General features: G+C 42.3%; 1 protein-coding gene across 1 annotated transcript in view; it reads right to left on the reverse strand.

Moving 5' to 3' along the window:
* Positions 1 to 530: 530 nt before the first annotated feature.
* CNTNAP2 (contactin associated protein 2) overlaps positions 531 to 26,178 on the reverse strand; it is a 1,530,550-nt gene continuing 1,504,902 nt past the window's right edge. The window contains exons 22-24 of the mRNA XM_033098968.1: positions 25,441 to 25,680; positions 6,727 to 6,807; positions 531 to 3,275 (exon numbers count right to left, since the gene is read on the reverse strand). Coding sequence (XP_032954859.1) covers positions 3,076 to 3,275; positions 6,727 to 6,807; positions 25,441 to 25,680 — 521 coding nt within the window. The 3' untranslated portion in view covers positions 531 to 3,075. The remainder of the gene's footprint in view (positions 3,276 to 6,726; positions 6,808 to 25,440; positions 25,681 to 26,178) is intronic.

Below are 26,178 nucleotides of genomic sequence, written 5' to 3' on the forward strand. Positions count from 1 at the left end.
GACCTCTATTGGGTGGGCTCTCTGGAATTCATTTTGATAATTTGCTGCCTTTCTTTTTGAAAATTGCTTGACAGGAAGAGGAAAAGAAGCTATGAGGAGGATCAACTCAGGTGCTAAACGTTTGCAGGTGTGAGACCACCTGCAAAGGGGCCATTCAAATGCTTACACCGTAAGAGAAGGGTGAGGGAGACAGAGAACAGTGGGGGAACGGAAAAGAACCCATCCTGTTATAGAAGGAAATAAAAGTGTCTTCTTGACACTACACGGACACTAGGCTTTCACGCCCGGAAGCTGGTTGCTTTCCCTTCTGTGCTTTCTGGGGCCTGGCTCGTGTCTTTATGACCAGATCAGCAGAACGTGAAGATCTCCTCTTTGGCTCCTGCCAGCAATTCTTCCTGTGCTCTGAACCTGCTCCGGTTAGTAAAGGAAGCTCGTTTAAGATGCAGGGCAACAGCAAATTTGCCACCAAAGGCACTCCAAACTCTTGTTCCCAGCTCTGCAATAAAAACTTCACGTAAGTCTCTCTCTTATTTTTTTGAGCAGCTGGTTGAAAGCCAATAGCGTTTTATGTAGTAAGAAGGGCCAGAGAAGAGCGTAACAGCAGTGTCACGTCTCACCTCTGCAGCTAGCTTCCTGGCCTCTGGGGAGGATGTTATTTTGGGAGCTCAGAATGGCACTGACGGTACCTTTGTCCCAAGTCCCCACGCCTATCTTCTCATAGGTGCCTGCTTTATACGCACAGGACGTCTCCTGCACAAGTAACCCTAAACCCGCCATCTGCTTTCCCTGGAACTTTAAAACAGCCTCCAGTTTTAAAACACAGTTTTGTTCTTTGTTTTTGTTTTGTCTGTTCCTATTATGTAAAGACGCTTCCACTGGCCTATTTGTGCTTGATTGACAACGCATCAGGAAATGAGACGAGCAGGGCTGGGGGACTACGATTGACAAAGCAAGATGAGGCGTCGAGTACAGCTCATCATGGCTGTCGAGGCTGCGTTGTCCTAAACCTTCAAGGGAGGGAGCTGGAAAAGAGTTGCTTTCTTTTCGACACATAAACAAATTATTTACCATTGAGAATGTTCTAGATATGGCCTTCACCAGGTTTACAAGTTGCCTTTTCAATTTGACAACACAGGAAAGAACCCCACATGGTGAAGTAAACAGCCTTTGTTTTCAAGACGTCATTTGTAAAAGTTACAGTGTTCTGTATTTCATCATGTTAAATACTTCCCATCTTGAATGTGTTTCATGGAAGGGTGCTCATGATCATTCTGTTAAGGGAGTTCATGACAGTAAGTGGGGGCAGCACCTTCTGTTCTGTTACGTTGACTTGAATGGGTTAAGTGATCCAGTGTCCTTCGGAATGTGCCGTGTGCCACCGGCAGCTCTGGGTAACATTTTCCCTACTCAAGAAATTGAGATCCTCCTGTAAGTTAGGCATCTCTCAAGTATCTTGAAAAGTATGTATACATTACCCAAACGAATTAGAATTTCCATTTTATTGAGACAGGCTATTAGAAAATAGCATCCATACCTTTTAAATCTTATCTTACTTAGCAGGAGAAGGAAAAAGGTGATCATATTTAATTCCTCAAAATGTGATTAGAGCCTAAAAACAATTTCTTTTAAAGTATTTATGAAGAGCCTGAACTATAATGATCAGAAGTGGTAGTCATTCTAGAAGTAACTTTTGTGTTAATCTTTTAATAAATAACTGAAATTATTTTTTGGATGGTCCAATATGAGCTTTGTCCTAGTGGTTTACACACATCTATTATTTTTAGATAAAATTGAGGAGTTATTAGTTGGAATAAGTTGGTCGAGGTTCCTGATTAAACTGAGGTGTAATTGCCTCAGGTCCATTCTCTGAGAAGCAACAATCAGGTACCAGGTTTGTGATGAACTTGAGGTTCAAATGTATCTGCCGAAGAAGATCCCTGAATCACGGCAGCGTATCACTTTTGAATGGAACAATACATGGAGTAGGTGACTTAAAACATGGCAGTGTTTTCCATATGATTCCAGAGTAATAGAAATAGTAACAGTAACCATAACGTGGCTTTATTGTGGTGTGTCCATTCAGAGTATACTGACTGCTAGGATTTTGTCACAGGGGCTTAAAACCCAGAGACTTAAAGCAAAATAAGAACAACCTAATTGATGCATTCACTAGAAAGTGTCCATACTCTTGCTACAACTATAAGAGAAACGGAGCAAAGAAATCGTAACATATGGTGCTTACACATACATATAATGTAACCGCAGGTTGCAGGTAAAGCAGACGAAAAATCTTTTGTAACAGCTGCTAGTTAATCTTTTGTTACCACTGATATTACAGATATCGAAACGGTCTAAGACTACATACATCGATGACAAATAAAACCAACGACCCCGACATGGAGCTACTCGCCCTGGCTGTTAGAATTCTCCGTTGTGCTGCTTATGTTGTCATCCAACCAGCGCCATACCCTTCCTTCCTTCAACTGCTTCAGGCACGAACTCTCAGAAAATTGGCGTGGATTGCGGTCTCTTTGAAAACTGGCAAATCACAGGTTCTCTTTGCCCCATTCTTTCCTTCTCCAACTTGTAGGACACTAAAAGAAACATCATATGAACATGACCTAGTAACTACAATAGCCCATTAAAAGTTCACTCTATGTAAAAGGAAGAGAATGCTGGAGGCCATATGTATGTGCATCAGCTTTTCTCAAGAAAAAATATCCACATTCTAAGGGCTCCTTAAAAATGTAGAAAACTTGCCCTGTTACCATGGGTTTTTAGAACACCTCTAAACACACACAAAATAAGACAGATATTACCTACAAATTTCAACCATTGCTTAAACTCTAAAAGCATTTTTGTATTATTTTGTTTTGATACAGAAGGGGAAACTCAGCTATAAAGAAATATTAAAAAGTATTTTTTTTTTTTTGTGGTGATCAGTCTCAAGACTTTTCTGTTGCTTGCCTCCCCCAACTTGTGCTGATATTTTAAGGATGTGCTCAAGAGTATGAAGCAGGGTGCTTTCGTCCCTTTCCCTTCCCCCTCCCTATCCCATCGCCAAATAGCCACCCCTCAGATGAGCCATTCCTTCTTGCTTTCATCAATGGTCTCTGTGAAGTTGGGGTCATTGTTCATGATGGCAGCATCGGCACTTTCTGCTGACTCTGCCCCCTTCGCTTCATTGGTGTGGTAGGTGCCCTTGTGACGGAACATGTACCGAATGAGGAAGACCAAAGTGCAGAGAATGGTGAAAATCACCACGGCGATAACCCCTGCAGGAGACAGGAGAGGGGTTAGGGGTTAAACAAACCTCAGATGTCCCTCAAACACTTTTCTCTCTCACTTCACCACGTTTCCCTCCAACACTACACTCTCCCACATGAAACACAAAACTTCAAAACAGTGACAACAGCTACAAAAACTAATAAAAGTAAAAGGAGAATCAGACAAGTCACAATTATACTTGGAGATTTCAACACTCTTCTCTCACTGATTGATAGAACAATTAAACAGAAAATCAGTAAGAATTTAGAAGACCTTAGAAACAGTATTGCCACACTTGACCTAAGGAAATAATACTAATCCTACATACCTTTCTTCAAATAGAGGAAGAGGGAGTACTACTAAACTCATTTCATGAGGCCAGTAGTATCCTAATACTAAAACCAGAGAAGCACATTACAAGAAAGAAAACTATTAAGCAATATTCCTCTTTAATAAAATTTTAGCAAATCAAATCCAGCAATATGTAAAAAAGACTATATTATACGAAGTGGTGTTAATTCTAGGAATACAAGATTGGTTCAACATTAAAAAATAAAGCACTGCAATTTAACCACATTAAGCAAATAAAGGCGAAAAACCATATGATCATCTCAATAGGTGCAGAAAAAGCATATGACAAACTTCAACACCATTTATCGTAGTTTCTCAGGAAACTACCAATAGAAGGAAATTATCTCAACCTGACAAAGGAGACCTATGAGAAACCTACAGTTAATGGTGAAAGATTAAACACATTCCACCTAAAACAGGGAACAATGCAAGCATGTCAGCTCTCGACACTTTTATTCACATAGTGGAATTCCTAGCCAGTGCAATAAAACAAGAAAAAGAAAGAAAAAGTGTGCAGATTGGGAAGAAGTAAAAAGTTTATTCTCAGATGACATGATTGTCTATATAGAAAATTCTGAAGGATATATATAAAAACAGTTCCCAGAACAAACAGTAAATTTAGCAAGATCACAAAACACAAAGTCAATATATAAAAATCAATTGTATTTTTATATACTAGCAAGAAACACTTGAAAATTAAACTAACAAAATAATACGATTTGTAATAGAATAAATTGAATACAGTTATTCAAGACTATGCTCCAAAGCCTGTAAAACCTTTCTGAGAAAAATTGAAGAAGACCTGAATAAGTGGTTGAATATACTATATTTAAGATCAATATTGTTAAGATGTTCATTTATAGATCTAATGCAATCTCAATGAAAATCACAGCAAACTTTTTTTTGGTAGAAATTTGTAAGCTGATTCTAAATTTTATATGGCAATGCAAAGAACTCAAAACAGCAAAAATAATTTTGCAAAACAAACAAAAGAAGTGGAGAACTTACATAGCTTATTTCAAGACTTACTGCAAAGACACAACAATAAAATAAGCATGGTATTGGCTAAGGAAAGGTCTATAGATCAAAAGAACAGACTAGAGTCCAGAAAATAGACATACACATATATGGTCTATTGATTTTTGCCAAAAAGTGTCAAGGAAATTATTTTTGGGGAAAATATAGTCTTTTCAACAAGTGGTTTTGAAATAACTAGACATTCACTTGGAAAATGATGACTGACCTTTATCTCACACTACATACAAAGATTAACTCAAAGTGATTATCGACTTAATAAGAACTAAAGCTATAAAACACAGGAAAGAATCTTCATAACCTTGGGGTAGGCAGAATTTTTAGATAGGATTAAAAAGAATCACACACTATGAAAAGTTTAGAAAAATTAAACTTTATCAAAGTTAACATCTCCTGCTTTTCAAAAAAAAAATATTAGTAAGAAAATAGAAAGGCAAGTCACAGACTGGGAAAAAGTATCTAAAATACATATGTCTGACAAAGGACTTGTATCCAGAATATAAAACGAACTTTAACAACTCAATAACAAGAAGGCAAACAATCCAATTAAAAGATGAGAACAATTTAGACAGACACTTCACAAAAGGTTTACAAATGGCAGGATGCACAGGGAAAGATGCTCAACATCCTTGGCATCAGATGAGGGCACATTAAAACCTCATGAGATACCATGGCTCATCCACTAGAGTGGCTAAAATTAAGAAGGTTGACAATACCAAGTGCCGACGAAATTGTGGAGTACCTTGACCTCTCGGATACTGATTACGGGAATATAAAATGATTCAACCATTTTGGAAAACGGTAGGGCAATTTCTTATAAAGTTAAATATCCCCTTTCTATTCACCCAGCAATCACACTCCTAGGAATTACCAAAGAGAAACAAAAACATGTTCATACAAGACTTGTACAAGAATATTCACAGCAGCTTTATTCAAAATAGCCCAAATCTGGAAACAAACCAAACATCTCTTGACAGGTGAGTAGATAAAACAAATTATGGCACATTCCTACAATGGAATACAACTTGGCAAGAAAAATAAATGGACTATTGATACATGCAATAATGTGGATAGATCAGAAGTAAGGCACACACTATGTGATCCCATCTATATGAAATTCTAAAAGAGGCTCAAGTAATCTATGTGAGAAGAAGCAGATCAGGGGCTGCCTTGGTTGGGAGTGGGGAAGGGGCAAGGATGGATCACAAAGGGGCACAGGAGAGCTTTTTGTGGATGGATGTGTCCTTTATCTCCACTGTGGTGGTGATTATGGGCGTACGAGTCTCTAAGGTGACTGTGGACACTGAAATAAGTGCATATTATACTTCAATGAAGCTGATCTTTAAAAAGCAGAAAACTCTGAAGACAAGGTTTATACCAGAACTTCGGACAATGTGATTTAAGCAGCATTCTGAATGTCTTCTAATTTTATAGTCTTATGTGTTTCTTACAGGCGTCTACCTTCTTCACGTGGAGAAGAAACCTACTGGCCGGGCCAAGTTGACTGGCTGAGTTTAATGTCCTTGATATGTTTACAGTATTGGCTATACTCAGAGAAAGGAAACGCCTTTATGAAATAAGACGGATGCAACAGACGGCGGGGTTATCAATACTGGTCCAACTACGAGAGACTGTCTAGTTATTTTGCAGGTGACCATGAGGAGAAGAAAAGACGAGGAGATCTTAGCTACTCTGGCTTCCCAGTTTTCTGAAATCAGACTGGCACAGTCCTTCGCATTTTGTAGTAAGCTATCCTGGACCATTTGGGGTGTGAGAGGATGAGAATAAGAAAAGATAGGAGGGAATAGAGAAATGGCCTGGCTATTGCTACAGGCCACCTACTTGCATATTCAGATTCTGGCTAGCTCACCCCTATCTTTTTTTTTTTTTAAAACAAGTCTGCATTAAAAAGTAGCCAGGTTACATTTATGACAGTTTCCCCATACCTGTATTTGGCAATCTGAAGTCGTATTTAAATAGCAAAATGAATAAAGTAAAAATCTAGACAACTCTTTTTTTCCCTTGCTGCTTTCCACAGGTGAGTAGTCACATGAAAGCCTATTTACCACCTACCTCCAATGATAGCCGAGTTTCTGTTGACTCCATTTCTTATAGCTTGGCCTTGCCCTGGGTTATATGGAAAATCAGCACTGGCTGTAGAGAAAGAAGTGAAAAGTCAAGTATGAGAGTCAAGTGTTCCACTAATCCCAAACAACTGCATACCTATCTTTTCACATAACTCTTCTCACTTCCTGTTTTCCCCACTGAGATCTCCATTTCAGATGGAGCCACCTTGCTATCGGGTCCCACGAGACTCATGGCCACCTACCCCTGCCCTGCTGGTTTCTTTTGCATGAGGCCCAGACAAGCACTGTACATGCTTTGGAGGAACATGAGAGAATCAAAAACTACCTGAGCGCCTGCTCCAGTCCCACTGACAGACAAGCCTATGTATTACAATACGTTTCCTTAGGTTTGGCTGAAATCTGCTCCTATCCATTTTTATCCTACTCCTAACTGGTCATTGGATATACTTATAGATGAGCTTTTTATAGCTTACTGCATTAGTTTAAAAAGTAATCATTTCTTTACATTAATATTTTACATGGCTCTAATAATACACTGGACATTTTAGGGGTGGCCAGATGGCTTAGTTGGTTAGAGCTTGAGCTCTCAACAACAAGGTTGCTGGTTCAATTCCCGCATGGAATGGTCGGCTGTGCCCCCTGCAACTAAAGATTGAAAATGGTGACTGGACTTGGAGCTGAGCTGTGCCCTCCACAATCAGATTGAAGGATAACTACTTGGAGCTGATGGGCCCTGGATAAACACTGTCCCCCAATATTCCCCAATAAAATTTAAAAAAAAGATAATCATTAAAAAAAACACACACAAAAAAAACACTGGACATTTCAAGAATCTATAAGGGGGTAATATTTCATAATAGTTGAGAAGAGTATTAACTGCTTAATAAATATTCTATTTCTTTCCCTATTATAACAAATGAGAATCAGTTGCATTAAATTTAGATGTTTCTCTAAAATAAATTTCAGGCACACAAAAGGCAAATAGATCCTCAAGTCTTTCCATAGGTCAGGGGAGCATCTATTATTACCATCCGCATAAGCTGGTTCAGCTTCAAACATGATTTCACATTTGTTGGACTTCTGTCTGAGAAGTTAAGGTGTAAGGTAAATCTTCCAATGGAAGCAGCTTCTCCCACAACAGAAGTCCTTAGTCTAATCAGAAGTATGGCTACTAGATGGCACCAATTAAATATAAAAAGGTTTTTTTTTTTTTTTAAATTCGGCATGACTAAATGTGTACACACTGAGGGAATAGGTTTGTGTTACGATTTGGGGAGAATCTCACTAAGGACTCAGTTTTTCTAAGGCTGATGTATTCCCAGGACTATGGACTTCCAAGAATCCCCAGAATAAAGACCAAAAGTCGGGACAGCCCTTTCTCTTCCTTTTCCCCAGGCCGCCCCAGCGGGAAGCTCCACATTCTACCAGGACACGCTATGTAATCCTTTCTCTCTTAGACTTGGTAGTCTTACTTAGGACCAGGAAAATTATTCTCTCCTAGAGGTATCATATTCTACATTAGCTCAACCATCGGTACATCCGTACCTGTTGATTTGATGAAAACCACAGACGCTAAGAAAGATACAAATGAACGAGAACTTAAATCTGAGTCCCTGGACTTTTCATACTCCCCTAAATCTTTAACTGGTGAATACGGAAGACCCCTTTTGGTGATATTTGCTTGTTTTAACTGGTCCAGTCCTCAGTCGACTGAGACAGATAAGGAAACGGGCAGACTCAGTGCGAAGCCCAGCGCCGTTAGCGCCTCTCCCATTAGCCCACTGTCCCAGGCCCCATCAGGGTGGACAGCATGGATGGACATTCAAAATACCAAGTGGTGGCCCAAGAATGCAATGCTCTCGCATGTATAGGCCAATCATGCCGTATTAGATTGATCATAAAACCGTCCCTGTGTGAATAAAACTGGCTTACATAAAAACATACCATGTTTTTAGGAACCTCAACTTTCTTCTTTAAACCTGAGTTTTCTCTTCAGAGAAGTATTATTAGTAGATGTGACCAAAAAAATTCATTCATGCAACAAATCTCTGTAGAATGTCTACTATATGCCAGGCATCTAACTGCTGGGGATACAGTGAACAATAAAACAGACAAAAATTGTTAGTAACGGGAACTTTCCGTGCCTCCGTGAAGACTTGGTTTACATAGTCAAAACACTGAAGGGAAGCACGGATGCGGTTTTAGTTATGACCTGCCCACTTACAGTGGATTGCCTGAAATTACTCTGTGGATACCGCGGAGTAACTCACACACTCATAGGAAACAGTAAGATTTCACTCTGAATGTGCACGATCCCTAAGCCACCCTTCCAAGACCGAGAGCTGCTTTTCAAGGATGAAAGCTTATGCCTTCACTGCCTGTCGTTGGCACAGTTTCCAGGCCTTTTGACATTGTAATTACCTCCTGTGCACACTATTTAGTCCATGTCCTTCTAAAAAGTCATCAAGCTTGGGATCAGGACGCAGGGAGAGTTAATTCCAGAGGCAACAATCTTCCGGATGTCTGATTTGCCTTCCTTCTCTTAGTCCAGCAAATCTTACCTCTTTCCTGAAACTGTCCTCAGGCGCCTGAGATTACGTGTCTGGGCCTCTTTCCAGTGGCTATAATCTTACCTCTTGTCACTCCTTAGGCAGTAGTCACCCTCATAAAGGCAAGGCTGACCTTAATTATGTTTGCGATCTCAATGACAAATAGTGCAGACAAGTAGCATGGCTAATAGATGTTTGCTGACTGGTGCAATTAAAATCAGCCCATTACGAGGTGTGTAAATGTCTGTGTAGCCTCTTCTAATAGTAAAGTCTCCCATGCAGGTTTAATGTTGAAGTTCAGCTGCCTAAATTCAACTCATCCCTTAGAGCAAGGCAGGATTCTCATACTTCCCAACAAAGGGAATGAACATATTGAATACAGAAAGGCTAGCAATGCTTCCTGTGTCCACTAGTCTCTGGTTATTACCCAAGAACAAACAGTGGAAAACCCTCAGGTACAACAGAAGTCCCTGTGAAGTTCAAGGGCGGGTTAGGTTTTTTTGCAAGAGTGTCCCTATGCTCATGGCTTTGTGTGTTACTTAAGCCTGGCTGTCCCAATGCTCCTGAGTGCTTAGTCCCTTGAGGCAGATCCTTTTTATTCTGGCAAGCAGAGTGATTGCTATTTTGATAGATACGTTTCAAATGATTTCACTGTAACTGTCCTTTCCCCGGGTGCCAACAGTCTCTTGGAAATGCACGTAGAGAAACACGGACACCAAGAGACATGCCTGAGACCAGACCACAAACCTCATCCATGACACAGACTTCATCCTGCTAACAACCACCCCCCACCTCCCAGCCCAGATTCACTAGGAGAGCAGAGCAGTTTCAGTGGGACCGCAGGAGCAAGGAACCTATGTTTTGGGAAACGTTGTGAACACCAAAATAGGCTTTCGAGATTGACAGTCTCAAGGTCAGACTTGCATCCAATAGGAAAAGACTGTCTTCAAGACCCTTTTCTTTTGGATCCCCAAATGACAGTCCATGAGAACCACCAAAGCGTGGCGCGACTCCAGCTCTGGTTTAGTGTCGCAGACAAGCGTGTGTATGCCGGCCCATCTCCCTTGCACGCGTCCTTCTTGCTTGTCTGGTCATCCCCATTCCACTGACAGACCGTGTTCCCTTTGCACCACCAGAGACCGCCTTCCTCCCCTCCCCCGCCCAGCACTGGACAGACAGGAAGTGATGGTGGGAGAGTCTTCTCCCATGAATACGCTCAGTAATCAGCCCGCTGAGGCTTCCCAGCCCGTGTTGGCACCACTGCCCTTCTCACGCAGAGAAGGCCAATGCATCATAGGGTCCCCAACATTGTCAGACGTGGAGCACGTGCACACTTGACCCTCCAGACTCTGTCTACCATGTGAGAGGCAATCTGAGGACATTTCCTTTTCCCTTCCTCCATCTTCAGGTTAGAACAATAAAAAATAACAACAAACACACATACTTTGTAAGAGCAGGCCTAAGGGAAGTTGTTCCCCATAACTATAGGGATACAATAAAATGGTCAGATCTTAGACCGTGTGCGTAAAAATACATTTTCCTCCCCACAAAAGGATAGAGAACATAAATGTTTTATTCCATTTTTAAAGGCACTTTGGCCTTCACTTTGCTACATCCTTGGAAGGGTTTATGAAGAAAGCAAACGAGAGTCCAGTTAGCCCTCTTCAGTCTGTGTGCTGGGCAGGGGCCACTCACCCTGGGCGGTGACCTTCCCTTTGCAGCTGGGGCTGCTGAGTGCCAGTGATGAGTTCTGAACCCCACCTTCCCAGAGTGGGGGACATTACACAACCAAGGCCCCCAAGGATCATGTAGATTGTTTATATGTGACAAGCAGCAAAGTGCTAAATTCCAGGATTATGTGAAATTAGTCAGCATTCGGACACTTGCCTCACATACAAAACTCTCTCGGGCCCAGGATAGCAAGTGGTTAGATGGGGGTGGAATGAGCCTAGACGTGTTTTCCTTCTATTGTTGGGTACAAAAAGTCAATGCACATTTTGGAAACAAGGAACTATTAACAATAGCACTCCTTCCAAGTCAGGCCACATTGCGAGCCCTTTTCACGCACAGACTCACTCCATCGTCCTGTGAGCCTTAGGAGGTGGGCACGGTCATCCCACTGGGAAAGCTAAGAATTTGTCTGAAGCCCCACGGCCAGGAAGTGGTGGTGCCGGGATTTGAACCAGGAATTTGGAATTTGGCTCCAGAAACCACCTTGCAAAAGGTTACGCTAGCCTGTCTCTGATGAGACGTTCACACTGCCTCTTCAGGCAACCAACTAGCTTAGCTCAGTTGTGTCTCTGTGGTGGGTGGGCTGTCTGGGGAGGCTGGTGATACCCTAAAGGCTTCTGACCTCACTTGTCAAAAGCTGAGCATGAAGAGACATTTTACCTGACAAGGATAATCCCACATGATGACAGTATCAGTAGAACCATGTGGTAAACTAAGAACTTTGAACCCAGTACCGCTCGTTCTGGATACGAATCCCTCACGGACCCAATCAGCACAGCTAGAATGGTCGTCACCGCGCTAGAAACACGTGTGGAATCATGAATAGTGCCGACTGAGCTTTAAGACAGCGCTGTCGGAATGTAATTTTTGATTGCATTACGGAATGTGAAACATTAACAGAAATTTCAAGGTAGGTGCTTAAGTACAATACACTGATTTAAAAGACAGCTTAACAACAGAATATTAAAAAGAGATTTGAATTCTTTTTTCTTTTCAAATGAGTGGATGTAATTCCAGGTGGTACAGAACTCGGGATCAAACAAAGGCTGAAGAACACACTTTGGCAGGATTCTGGGTTGGGTTTACTCTGCCCTCCCCGCTAAGGTTGGAATGGCTGGGTGAGAAGAACTAAAGAGACAAGCCGCTGCATGACTATTTTTATTATTTAAAAAAAAAAGTTTAGAATAAATGTACAACAGTCTCCAAGATGATACTCCATTCTAGATATAGGTGGCAACAGATGTCTTTTGGCAGGAATCCAGATGTTAAAACAGGAGTGGAATTCGGGCTCACCAGTGCCCCAGATTTTTTCTGCTTGAGTGTCTGTCTCCTTGGCTGCTTCTTGGGTTGTTTCAGGGGCTTCTTCTAGCCACCTTTGCAACCGGACATGGCGTCTGCCACTGAGATTTGAATCCTAATCTAGCCTCCCATTTATTTCTGGTCCCATTGAACAGATAGGGAGAAGATGGAATAATAAGGTATTTTTTTTTAATACAGAAGATAAATGAGGTAGCTGTGGTTATTAATTACTATGTTTTGAAATATGTAAAATGGTGACTTCAGGCTCAGAAACCATTTGTAAATAAGACAAACATTTAAATGCACGTAAAAATAAATTGAGATTATCTAACATACAACCCCCCCAGAATAAAAGGCACTAAAAGCTTTAGGCTGTCATATATCAGGGACAAAAAAATTAGATAGGCGCTGACATCTCCTAGAGAAAATATCGCCATGGAAACCACTGGAGCTTCAGCATCTAAAGTGATAATTTGAGACACCAACAAAACCGCTGCTATTAATTATAATTTAATTTAAATTGCCACATTATTTTTTGCAGTGGGGTCTGGGCTAGATGATGTATGTCTGCCTTTGTTCTTCCCAGCGTCTTCGTTTCATTCCATTTCATTCATTCCCTTCAAAGCTGAGTTCTGTGGCAGAAAATTATTTTTTTTCCCCAAGTAATTTGTTTTAGCCATTCGCTACTGATGGATATTTTAGAAACAGACATGAAAACAAATGGTTGTCGACGAAGATGCTGAAGGTATAGGGAACGCTGTTTTATTTTAAGAGAGGCTACTGTGATCACCTTTTCAGGAGGGCAAGACGTCTCAAGGCAAGCAGGTTTTATCCAGGGGACAACATGGAGCCCGTTCCTTTGTGAGCAGTAAACACATGTGAATGCCTAGACCTCCATCTCGGTTTCTACAGAAAGAGACCCGGCTGGAATTCCCGATTTCACACGGGGAAGAGATTATGAATTTTTGGCTTCTGACTTGAGAAGTGAAACAAGCCTTACATTTATTTCTAGCTTCTTAAAAGAGAGGGCAAGTGAGAGCTGCTTGTATGAGTGTCGGACACCCAGTGACCAAAAGAGATTTAGCTAAAAAGAAACAGAAGGCACTTGTCATCATCTGCTATACATGTTGTTTAAATAATGCTAACTTTTATACAAAAGGATTGAATGAGCAGTTGATTTTATTGGATTTCCTCCATATATACATATATATATGTGTATATATGTATATATGTATATGTGTGTGTGTGTGTGTGTGTGTATATATATATATATATATATATATATATATATATATATATCAATTGCCTTTCAGGAAGAAGATTTACTGACACTCCCAGACTAGGCTGACATTACATTCTTTTGTCTGAATGAGTACAAATAGGTACTTTAATAGGAAATAGCTCATTATTAATAGAAGCTCAGACTGTATAAACACTAAGCTAAGGCACATGGGATCCATTTACATGTTAGATCGAGATGTCTTATTTCTCAGGTGGGCACATTGTTTCTTCTTTCAGGTTAGTGATCATTGTTGGCGAGTCAAGCTATTGCTGGATAACGTTATGAGACTTGTGGATCCGAGATTGTTACCGCTGCCTTTTTGCCCCACAAGCTCTCTCTACAGCTGAGGAGGTGAAAACAGGATGGCATTTAGCTCAGAGTCACGTAGCGGGTAGGCGCCAGGTTCAGTGGTCCGAGGTCTTGCACTCTTCATTCAGGACTCTCCAAGCGTCTTCCTGTGGTTCTCAACATGAGCCTTGAAAATCTAGAGCAGGGAGCCCCTGAGCGAGGGGCTGGGGAGCCCAGGCTGAAGCATTTCCTTCTCTTACGGAGCCACCCATGCTCCCCTGCCTGTGACCACTCCTTTTCCTCTCCGTCACAGGGCGTTATAAATTCATGTTGATGTTAACATGAATGCAGAATAGGATAAATTTGGGAAGTACCAGTCCAACCCCTTGCGGAGGGAAAACACGGTTTCCAGGTTGCACTCAGCAGCAGCAGGCTTCCTTCTTCATGGCCTACTTAAGGAGGACCCTGGAGGTCAGCGAGAAACGGGCCCCTGCATTGTGCAAAGGGTGGGTTCTTTAGGCTTTTTCTTCCTCCTTGTACCTCATTCCGATGTGTCTTTAGGAGAAAACAAATACATTCATTCTGGAGCGCTTTGGTTCAGAGCTTTGGTTCAGGCAACGTGCACCTGGGATCTTGTTAAAATGCACATTCAGACTGTGTTGGTCTGCGCAGGGCCTGGGAGTCTGCATTTCTAACAGGTGGTCAGGGCGCTTGAATACAACAAACCTCTCTCTGAGCAAGGACTGTCTGTCTGTCTGCTGGGTCATGGAAATAGCCTCCGTGTCTAAGGAGAGGGTGGTTGAGAAATAACGATGGTAAGAGGATAAAAGCAACCAAATAGGGAATAAGCCCAGAAGGCATCTTTAAAAACATTCCGCGACGTCTTTCACCCTTTCTCCAAGACAGTGGTCAAGAACTGGCCCCGTTGATCCGATGACCGTCTTCAGGAGACTTCGGAAATCTTGCCTCAGACTTTCGCCAAGAACACTTCTAGCAGGCACTGTGCCATGCCAGCAAAGGCTTTCGGCTTCTGGAATTTATGGCTTGGGAGCTCAGTGAAAATAACATTTTTATCGCATGAAATGTAGTCAAAAGATGATTTTCATCATTTGCGAGAATACTAAGGCACATTTCATCATTTGAAGACTCAGGCAAGGATGAATTTTACTCCACCTTTGTGAATTTCTAGTAAATTCAAAGGCCATAATTTGCCTCTTTGGAAACAGCTGAATATTACTGCTTTGTTTTTGTCATCATTGTATGTCTTTCGCAGTCGTATAGTGAATAATAAAATGCATTTGAACAAACATTTAATCTTCTGCTATAACCTCTGTATCTCAGTTTGCAGAAAACGTCTTCAGTTTTAGATGATCAATTTGCTCCCGCTCTCCGTGGACTCGCTCTGCCAATATTCACATGACTTTGCAGGACGTGTGTTGTAATTGCTAGTCCATTAAAGTGTAAAATTGACCCTTTTTATTCGTAAGTGTTCAGAAACCAGTATACATGTAAAGTGCTTTTAAATTTTAATTCTGCACATATTTTAAGTCTTTTATCAATGCCCCTTGGGGCTCTTGCTTTTGAAATACTCTTTTCTGCTGCAGTAGCGCAAATGAAAATTTCTAATTCCAATCCCAGGACAACGTCTTTTCTTCCAAGGAGGCTGACCTCAGGAAACTGAATCTACAAACCCCACGCTAGATATTTCTGTTGTCTTTTGAACTGTTGTCTTCCTGAATTAACCTCAGATCTCAAAAGACAAGTCTCTTTGCTTGTTGGCGGGGGGAATGGCTAATGGGCTTCAAAGAGAACCTGGCGAAACAAACTCTTCTGTTTTCTAAAGCTCTCAGTGTCCCCTGCCACAGACAGACTCCTCCTGGGTGCGGGGTCATGTCGTGGTCAAGATTGTGACAAACTTCCAGCACAAGCCATGTGATTCTGTCAGAGGTCTTCTCATTCATGTCAACAGAGTGTGAAAAAATACTTAATTGGCTCTAGCCATCCTGGGCATTTTTGATATCCCGTATCAGCAAAGAGAAAGTGGAGAGAAAAGGGAAGGTGTATTTAGCAGCAGGGATTTCACCTACAGATATGCAAAGTACTGATTATTTCAGACTCCTGCGTTGTATCTAAGGGATGACAGAAGATAGGAAAACACGTCAGAATACAGAACTGGAATTCTTTGATGTTTCAACTTTTTCACTGAGAGGAAGGAAAAATGGGGAAAGCACTGAATCTGAAGCGACGATACCTGAAAGTCAGACCTGCTCATGCTATTCTCAGTATCCCTTTGAGCAAGGTGCTGTGAACACGGGGGCGGTGGTTTCTCGTGAACAGCACAGGTGTCTGGACAGCTCCCAGGTGGAGCCAGCCCGCACTGCAGCCTACTCAGATGTTTACTCAGGGAACAAAGGCATTTATTTTCTGAGTCGCATTTTCCTTATCTTTCAAATGTGGCCAATATGTCACACCACACAGGGCCCTTGTCAGGAGAAAACACAATCAAGCACTGACAGCACTTCAGCAATTAATTTACAATGTTAAGCTATCATTATTTCTGTCTTTACCTTTTCCAATGTTCTAAAAGTTGTGAAATTTCCAAGTAAATTCTTGAAAACCACGTTCAGCCTTTTCTAAGAGGGAAATTTCAAAGCGATTCATCTTGTTCTCTGTGTTTCAAATGACCGTGTCCCAACATTCATATGGATTTTTATGTACATTTTTACATTTTAACATAAAGTTGAATTTACTTTATCTCCCCTAAGCCTTCCAGGGTTGTTCCTAGGCAGTGACTCAACAGCAGCATCAAGAATCTTCCTGGTCTTTTAATATTTCTGAATAGTCTGTGAAGAGCCCAGGGAATCAATCAAAGATCTCCAATGAGTGAAATCACCTATTTGTTATTGCTGTTTATATAGTGACTTTTCCTCTGAAGAGTGATGGTGGGTGTTGGGTCAAAACTTTATCTGGATAATGTTTCTTCCACGTTAGAAAACACAAGAAATGACATAAGGCCCCGATTTGCCAGCAAAGGTGGAAGCAGCATTTCCAGGTTGGGACTGGCAGGGATTCCCTTGGGAGAATTCACACCCAGAGATTCCAACAACAGTCCTTCTGACAGGTCAGTAAAGAAAGGGATGCCGGATGAACCTGGAGGGCATTGTGGTATCCTGAATGGCACCAAATGATACACAAGAATATTCACCGTCGACACTCGGTAGGAAGAGTTAGTTAGCATGGGGGCTTGAAGGAGGCAAGGGAGGCAAGGACAGACACACGTATTTGTGGACAACACTGAGCTCAAATCTATGCACTTTATTTTCATGAGCTTCTGATAACATTTCAGCGCAAGGATGAGAAGAAAATGAATCCAGTGACTTGTTGGAGTCAGTAGTGCTGCCATCAACAGAGACGTCACCATACCCATGTGGGCGTCTGTGTTACCCTGCACTTCCCCACCCCCACGGGACGGAGACAGATGAGAAGACCCGCCAGGCACAGACTGGGGGAGAGAGGCGTCTCTCAGGATGGTGCCAAGTGGAGCATAGAGAGAACATTGGGAGACAATCCTACTCTTCTTGGTGCTCAAAATCTATGGTAAGGCACAAGGGGAAAGAAAGGTAGGAGGAGAGGTCGAGGGAAATTGGGACTGAAAGAGATGCCTATACAAGTAGGATATGAGGACCAGAGAAGTTGTTCCAAAGCCGAGGGTTTGTGACCCTTTTGATTTTTTCACAGTGTTGTTTCAGAGAGGTAAATAATTCTGGTTAGGGAAGAATAAATCTTTGTGCAAAGGCGGCCCCCTGACACGGTCAGACATACGATGCACTTACATGGTGGGAAGTTCGTGAACTTAACTGTCCGACCTCGTGTGAACTGACTAGAAAGCAGCACATGGGAAAAGAGGATGGTACGTAGGGTATGCTGAGGGAAGGGGGGAGGGTGCAACCCCCTGCCCTTCTCAGTGAAAAACTCTAGACATAATCCCAATGAAATGATTGGAATTCTAAAATCACATGGGGAAAGTAAGTATGCAAGGGCAGGAGAATTCTTAAAAAAAGAGAAGAAAAGGGAGATGAGCTTTATGAGATACTAAATGCTATTATAAAAGCTCAATCATTGCTGCAGCTGGGTATTGTCTCATGAAGAGTCAGATCAATGTAGCAGATCAGGGAGCCCAGAAGGAGACTCAATCACAAAGGGCAATTTTAAATATGATAAAGGTAGGAGACAGGATGAAACCTTGACTAATAGGGCTGGACCGCTGGTTGACCAGTTAGAAAAAATGAAGCTGAATTCCTGTCTTACTCCTTCCACTCAAACTTTAAGTGCAGTTCATATGTAAAATTTACAAATCAGACAAAATCATTAGAAAAAATGTGGAAAAATTTAGAAAATAATTTCTGAATGGAGAAGGCAAAACCCAAAAGCCATAGAACATTTTATGGCTCACCATGTAAAATTAAAAATGTTTTACATGGAACCCCACCCATAAATTAAAAAAAAAAATAGAGATCCAACTAGGAAAACATTCAAGCGTAGCAAAAATAATTCTTGTAAGTAGTAAATGACCAACAAACAAATAGGAAAGAATATAAATATATAAATAATTATTTGGTCAAAGAATATACACAGGCAGTTCATGAAAAAATTAATACAAGTGACTTATAAACACAGATACTTGATCGCACTCAAAATAAATGAAATCAAAATAAAACAATAAAATTTCTTTCTTTCCCAATATAATGTATCAAATTTAAAAGAATTCTATGATGTACTGTGTCGCTGAGCGGGGGGCGGTGGGGGAAGAACCGATATCTTATTGGATTGGAGGTACTGACTGTATCATTGGAGGATGATGTGTAATAGCTATCAAAATTAAAAATACATCCCTTGACTCAACAAAACCATGTGCAGAAAGCTATTCATTATGGCAACAAAAGATGGGAACAACGTAAATGATTATTAGATCAAAAATCTAACTCTAATATTATATTTGACTTGAGCTATACAAATGTGCTTGCTGCTTTTGCAGAAAAGCAGAATTTGGATCATTTGCAGGAAATGTGCACATTAGAAAAGGGGGGATAATAATTGTTCTTTGCACTTGAATAAATGTGGCCTGGGTTGGTCACTGAAGAGGACAAATGATGCATAAGAGAATAAAAATATTAAGTATCAGATTAAACACATTAATCCTGCAATTTTAGCGTAAGGATGAAAAAAAGATTCTGCTCAGAAATAATTAAGATGTAATTATAAGAGCTGGGAAGATTATTTTAAGTGCTTGCAGGTGGTAACGAAAACCAACCACCAGCTTGTAATTATGAAGGAAACTGAATAAATATATGCAGTTTTAAATGTTCATCATATCCATAACTCGTTTGCACAAGAAGATATAAAAATATTTTATCTTCAGATGGTGGAAAGAAAATTTGGACTATAGAGAAGAAACCAAGTCATTAAAAGTCATGGCACTAGAGGTAGGGGTACCTTCAGAAACCAAACTCACCATTCCCAGTGGTCAAGTATAGTGGTGAGTGAAGGCTTATTCTCAGCTCACAGTAGCTGGGCAGAACTGTATATTCTGGAATCTACCTTGAGGGGTTCCCGGTATCACATTCCATCTAGCTCCCAGTTTTTTTGGGAGAAGGATCCCCTTCCTAAGAGAGATGTGAACCAACAGCTCTGTGAACCTGAGTGAATCCACTGGACACGTCTGGATTTGGATTCTCCTGGGTCCCTGACAACCTCTGGTTTTGGATCAGGGCAGGAGGAGAACGAGGCGCTGTGAACTGTTTTCTGGTCTGCGCAATGCTTCTGGATTTTCCATGTCCCGCCCACTTCCTGCTCGGGAGCTGTGAGAATTCCTGGTCAAGAGCTTCTGGGTATCAGATGCAGGTTAGCTCCAGGGTGGGAGCCAGATGACTCAAGGTCACTATGGAGACTGTGGGTGCCACTGCCAGCACCTACCAGAGGCCGGTCCTCCCGGGCCTCTGTGGGGCGCGGTGCACCTGTAAATGAATGGCGGTAAGCACCTCTCAGGTACTATGTGACCTGTGCTGAGACCACCACCAGGACGCACCGGAAGTCCTGTAAAACAGTAACTAGTTATAATCTTTACAACCAGAGGGTTCCTCGGGAAATGACATCTTACATCGTCAAGTGCCTTGTCTACCTTCATGATGTTTGGAAAAAGATCCTAGGAGGTGGCCGTTGGTGTGGTGTATTCTGTATCAAATACCAGAATGCAATAAAACACCCCAAGGCTTAATATGAACGCCTTGGAAAACGGCTCTCTGTACGCTTTGGAGTTGGTCCTTCGTGCAGAAGTTTCTGGCATCAGACTCTTGGATGTAGGTTTTCTGGTGTTTGTTTTGTTTTTGTATTTTACGGAATGTGCATTGCCATCTGTAGTTGTCCTTCTGCCGGTAAATCCTTGCCATTCCAAGGAAATAAGTTTCCCTGAATTTGACAAAGAGGAAGAACAGAGCCCATAATTCTGAGAGGCGAATCACAGCCACTGTCTGCTGCTCTGCGACCTGCAAACAAACCAGAGCTCAGGGCTGGGTTTGCTTTTTCCACCTGGCAACGACGGTTCTAAAAATATTCCCGAAGCCTGTGATGAGGTGCTTTAGAAACAGGCTGTTCCTCTCATCAACGGGGGAAAAAAAGAGGCAGAAAAAAACAGTGACCAGATGTTTTCAGTAGAGCAGAATTGGTTTACATCAAATCAACATAATTTTGTGTATCACTTCCCCTTATTAAAAATGCACTGTGACAGCCGCATGCGAGGCCCTTGTGTTTTAAAGATCCTGTCACACTGCCCAGTGTTTTCCAAACTCCAGTCACGTGGGAACCACCTTCACGTTGTTTTGCCATATCCACGTAAAACCTAATTATTATTTATTTACTTGTTTTCACTAAACTGATTCAAGTTCGTATTTAAATAAATGCAGTGATAAAACTTTATAATAACCCTGAGTAATTCCATTGCCTGTCAAGGCTCTAATCAGGAGCCTGCTTTCTCTATATTAAAGGTTGAATAACAAGCATGGGAGAGGTGTTGACAGCACGCCAGAACCAAAAGGAGACTTTCTCTCTGACAAAATTAGATGGACTGAAGGAAAAATGAGCAGGAAATGACCTTCTATTGTTTTGTAAAGCCATGTCTATTTTCTTTTCATAATGGTCTGTTGAGCCCCTATCAAAGGCACCAGGCTGCACAGCTCTAGGACTCACAGACTGCGTCCCTTGGAGTTGTGCAGTGCACAACCTGACCAACCACAAATGTCCCTCACTTCGGAAAACACTGACAGAGCTCCAAAGGCATTAGAGAGGTAGTGAGTAACTCAGGAGGTAGTGTTACAGAAGAGAAAAAGGATCTTACTACACAAAGCCTGCATGCCTTAGAACACATTTTGTTTTTTATCATTTGATATCATATAAAAAAGAAGGAACTGTGAGGGAGCAGAAAGAACACAAGACCTCAGAGTGCGTGTCTGATCTCCAGGTCTCTGCAGATACCCTGGTGTGAGCAGGAAGTGAGTAGGTCTAGGTAACACCCAGGCCATAAGAAAGACTCCCCATGCTTCACAGCGAGGTGGGTTGTTTCCAAAGATGCACATACTTATTTCAGGGCAGCGTTTCTGCCCCCTACCATCCTTTCAAATTAAGTTTGCAGCTGATTCAAGAAACAATGATAATTGGACACTTCCTCAAACTGAGGTCCCTTCCTGGGCTGCAGCAACTTCTCTAACAAGGCACTTTCCTGAGAGCCACTGTGGGTTTCTTGTTCGTTTGTCTCCGGTCTGTTTTTCCATCTCCAAGTAGGCAGATAAAAACTTCTCTGTCTCCGTCAGCTTCCTCAGATGTTCAGAGGAGCCCAACCTTGTGCAAGCTTTTTGCCACAGGCTTTCGGTTTGTGATTTCACCACCTGAGGGCTTCACTCTTTCTCATAACCTGCTTTTTTTTTTTTTTTTTTTTTTGCATTCTTTGGGTATTAATTTCCTTTTCTTTTGGTAACCTTACTTCAAAGCGCTCACCAGGGGGGCTATTACCTTTTTTCTTATTTGGTGAGTGAGTCCCAATCTTGGCTACACATTGGGGTCACTCTGGGAGGGGTCACATCTGGGATGCCTGTATCTTCCCCGCAGGGTGTCGGGTTTAATGGTCAGGGGTGTAGCCTGGATACCGGGCTTTCTGAAAGCTTCCCAGGTAACTTGAACGTGCACCTGTGATTCAGAACCACTGTACTAAGCTAGTGCTTCCAAACTTTATGTGCAGGTGATAATTACCTGGGAATCTCGCTCAAACACAGATGCTCACTCAGTGGGTCTGGGCTGGCGCCTGAGACTCTGCATTTCTAACAAACTTCCAGGTGATATTCGGGACACCACTCTGCAAGGCACCAGATGAAATGATCTACTTCCAAATGTCCTCTAGTCAAACCACGACTGACCAGCCCTCACCTACATTCTCTCTCTGTCCTGTATCTACACAGATTCAAGCAGCACGGGATTTATAGCTAGCAATGGCATTTGTGTGCATATACTGTTGTTTTCTTTCTGAATATCTGATAGGGAGGATTCTTATTCTACCCACACATGAAAAATTACCTGAAAAAAAGCAAAACCCTCAAATCAGAATTCAGAAGGATGAACTTAGGCTCACAAAAACTAGAGTACACTTGCTGATATGGGGACCCACTTAGAACCCGAGTTGGTATGAAGATTATTTTTAACTGAGGACATTTGGGATTCAACAGACGCAGAAATAAATCTTTTTGGAGCTTCCTTTATCTGACTAACATGGAAGCTTCTGGAAAATAAGGCTGCCATAAATTCCCTCTTCTGAGTGGCTTTTACTCTCAGGAAGGAGACTAATAGTAAACTTCTCATAAATTCCCTCTCCCGGGGAATTTTATGGCCTTGAACAAGACAGAAAGACCAGTCTCACCGGCATGAACAAGCATTATCACAAACTTTCTTATCTCTGTTCTTAGAAACCCATTTGTTCCACCTATAGATGCCTTTGCTCCACTCTCCCTTTTGCCTACTACGGTATGTAGGCCTCTAACTGTAACCATTTATGGAGTTACTTCTTTTGTAAGCTGTCATATGCATACAAATAAACTTCTCTGTCCTGTTAATCTGTCTTTTATCAGTTTAATTTGCAGACCCCCATTCACTGGACATAAGTGGGTAGAGGAAAAGTCTTTCCTCCCCGACACTAAACCACTGGAGGCTGCTGTTAAGTAACCGTCCCTTCTGTCTATGTCTTTTTCTGTCCTCACGCCCAGACCCCTGACCCCCATTCTCTCTTACGTTCCCCTTCACCTAAAGGAAAAAAACCAAAAATCAAATCACATTATCTAAACAAGACTTCTGCCTCATAGTTCAGAAGCTGTTTTCTGTTCTTTTAATAAAGTTTGCAAGACGGATACACATATTTCTTCATAAGCATTTTTTCAATTATGGAAATTAATTCAGAATTTCAATTATGGAATAAATTACGATGATGAGATCGATAGAGCCGCTGGTGAACACCAGGTAAGAACTTTACACAAGTGCAAGTGGAAGTTTGTCTGCAAAAGGACCGTATGTGACATAGCCCAGCCCCACCATAATACCTGGGCTGCAGAATTCTGATTTGAACGCTGAATAATAACGGGAATGTTCCCTACATACGTTTTCATTACATCCCTCAAAAGAATGACATTATCACGCAGAAAGCATGATTTAAAATAAATAAATAAATGAATGAACCCAAACTGTTTGGCCCCTACAACTGTATCTCACAGACCGCAAAGCATATAGTTTGCTAATTAAGACATAATGCATATGAACTCGTCTTGGCCCAAACTAGCATCTCGAAGCTTTTGCAACGAATTTCTTGGCAGCTGACTGAGACCACACACGCTCGTGGATGGCCTCGTGCAGTGAGTACCTGGAACAGTGTGAGAACCGCGTTTCTAAGGCCGGGCCATTCCATCTATACACTCCGGCATATGGAGGAAATTATCTGAGAAATCTGTCCCTCTGTAGCCCTGACGTCTGTCTTTTCTCATCTCGCATGTTCACTCCTGTTTTTCTCCTCTCAGCATTAGCGACGCTTCCCTTTGTTCAGCTAGCCCACGAGGAAACCGAGCCTGCTGTGTAATCCTCCCATTCAGGAAAGGGAATTCTTTAGACGTACCCTTGGCACACAGCACCCCTCCTCATGCTACGGGGATCCATGTGTGAGGAACAAAGAGGATTGTTTAGTCTGTAAATTGGCTACTCTGACAACAGGGCAATTTTGGCTTCTTTAGAAGCTTCACAAAGCTTTGCAGCCCAAATCCTAGTGAGCATTTACAATGAAGGCTGCGCTGAAAGCTCATGAATTCCGAGGGCGGGGCTGGAATACACAAAAGCAATCACAGGATGAACTGCCACAAATGAGGAGTTAGGGTGGGGGAGGTTTCGCAGGCCTGGACTGGACCTTCAAGTATGAGCGCAAACTGTGTCTAATGTAGTAATAACCCTACTGCTCGTGTTGTCAAAAGCTTGCTACCTGCCTGTGACTACACTAAGCGCTTTACATACTTCGTCTCACATAGAAGTCTATGAATTCGCTTCGGTTAGGTCGTATTATCTCCATTGTAGACACGGGGAAACTGAGGAGAGAGGTCGGAAAACCTGCCCACGTGTGACCTCCTGGTGAGGGCGGGTGCTGTTGCCACCCAGGCCTCCCGCCCCCTGCCTCCGCATTTGTCCTTCTCTTGTCTTTAGCACAAGTGACATCACACGTTGCTTGGGAGAGCCATCGAATGCTCGATTTGGACGTCACTGAGATCACATCCCACTTGGTCACCTTATGCGTGAAAAAGCAGAGGCTTACGGAGGGGACTGGAACTGCCCAGGGTCAGGTTGGGTAGCGTGAGGAGCAGGACCTAGGGGGCTCTCTACCACTTCCTGTTAGGACCACATTGAATTTGCATCCAATTAATTTTGCAGCCAATCGCTACAACCTTTCTTGTGAGCCCCGTGCTTTCAGCGTACACGTCTTATCCCCTGCAGAAGTGAGACTAAATCCACGGAGCTCTGCGAGCCTACACGCACCTCTTAACAATCTGGACGGCTGTGGGGTTTTTGTGTAACTACAGCCTCTGCTTCGTTTTAGGTAAATCTTGCCTCCTGAGCTTAGAACTCGGACTACGGGGCTGCAACTCAGTGAGTCACAAAGGCAAAAGTGAGGCCATGAGCTGCTCAGATCACCCGTCAGTCATGTCGCAGACACCGGTTTAGGCATCTCATAATTTCACTTACGGGAGGAAGAGTCCATCATTCCTATGTTCCTTACCTCCGACTTACACATTGCTGGCTGAGCTAGAAGGACGAGCACTTGCTATACACTCAGCACTGTGCTAACAAAGCTTGTGCCGCTCCTTCACTCTCAAGCCTCCAACTACACCACCAGCGAGATTCTGTCATGAACCCCATTTTACAGATGAGGAAACTGAGGACCAAAGAAAGGAAGCAGTCTGGCCAACACTGCTTTCGACTTTACCTGAATCCAGGTGGTCCAAGTGCCAGGGGTCGGTGGCAGACGACATAGGTGAGAGGGTGAGTGGGGACGCCCCACAGTTGGACTCCACCAGTTCGCCCTGGATGTGAACGTGAGCTGAGATGTTGGTTTGTCTCAAAGCTGCCTTGAGGGGGGCTATCTGGTTGAACTGGACTCTAGAGAGGCACCCAGTGAATCCCGGGGTGTTGTACTTGTGAATCTCTTGGTCAATCTTCCCTGTTTCTGAAAGAAAAGAGAAAGAAAGTAAAAATCTTAGCCCCCTCACTATATTCCTTCCAGCTGTAAAACACACTTGTCTTTGAACGCCTGGGTCCACATCTCACTCTTAGGTTTCAGGTTAAGATGTTAGGTTCTTTTAGACGTAATATTAATGACTTGATAAAGCTTAGGGCTGGAGACGTCCCTTGAAAAGAACCTTCGGTGTTACCAGAGAGCCAGGTAGGGTAAGGACTGGCTAAGACGGCACTTGTTAAAATAAAACACGTTCATGATAACAAAACACCTTCCTGATACTCGCCATATTGCGGAACCCGACAACTCTCACTTGGCTCTGATTCTTCTCCTTTTTGATGCTTCAACGGCCCTCTTCCTGTATTGAACAAGGTCCCTGGCCTAGCCCTCCTGATAAATGATGGTTTCATATTGTACCTCTTTCTTATGTTCTTCTTTAGAATTCTTTATTTAAAAGAGAGAAGAAAATAAAAGAAAAGAAAATGTTCC

This window comes from Rhinolophus ferrumequinum, chromosome 26 (genome assembly GCF_004115265.2).
Source record: "Rhinolophus ferrumequinum isolate MPI-CBG mRhiFer1 chromosome 26, mRhiFer1_v1.p, whole genome shotgun sequence".
In the NCBI taxonomy this organism is placed as follows: Eukaryota; Metazoa; Chordata; class Mammalia; order Chiroptera; family Rhinolophidae; genus Rhinolophus; species Rhinolophus ferrumequinum.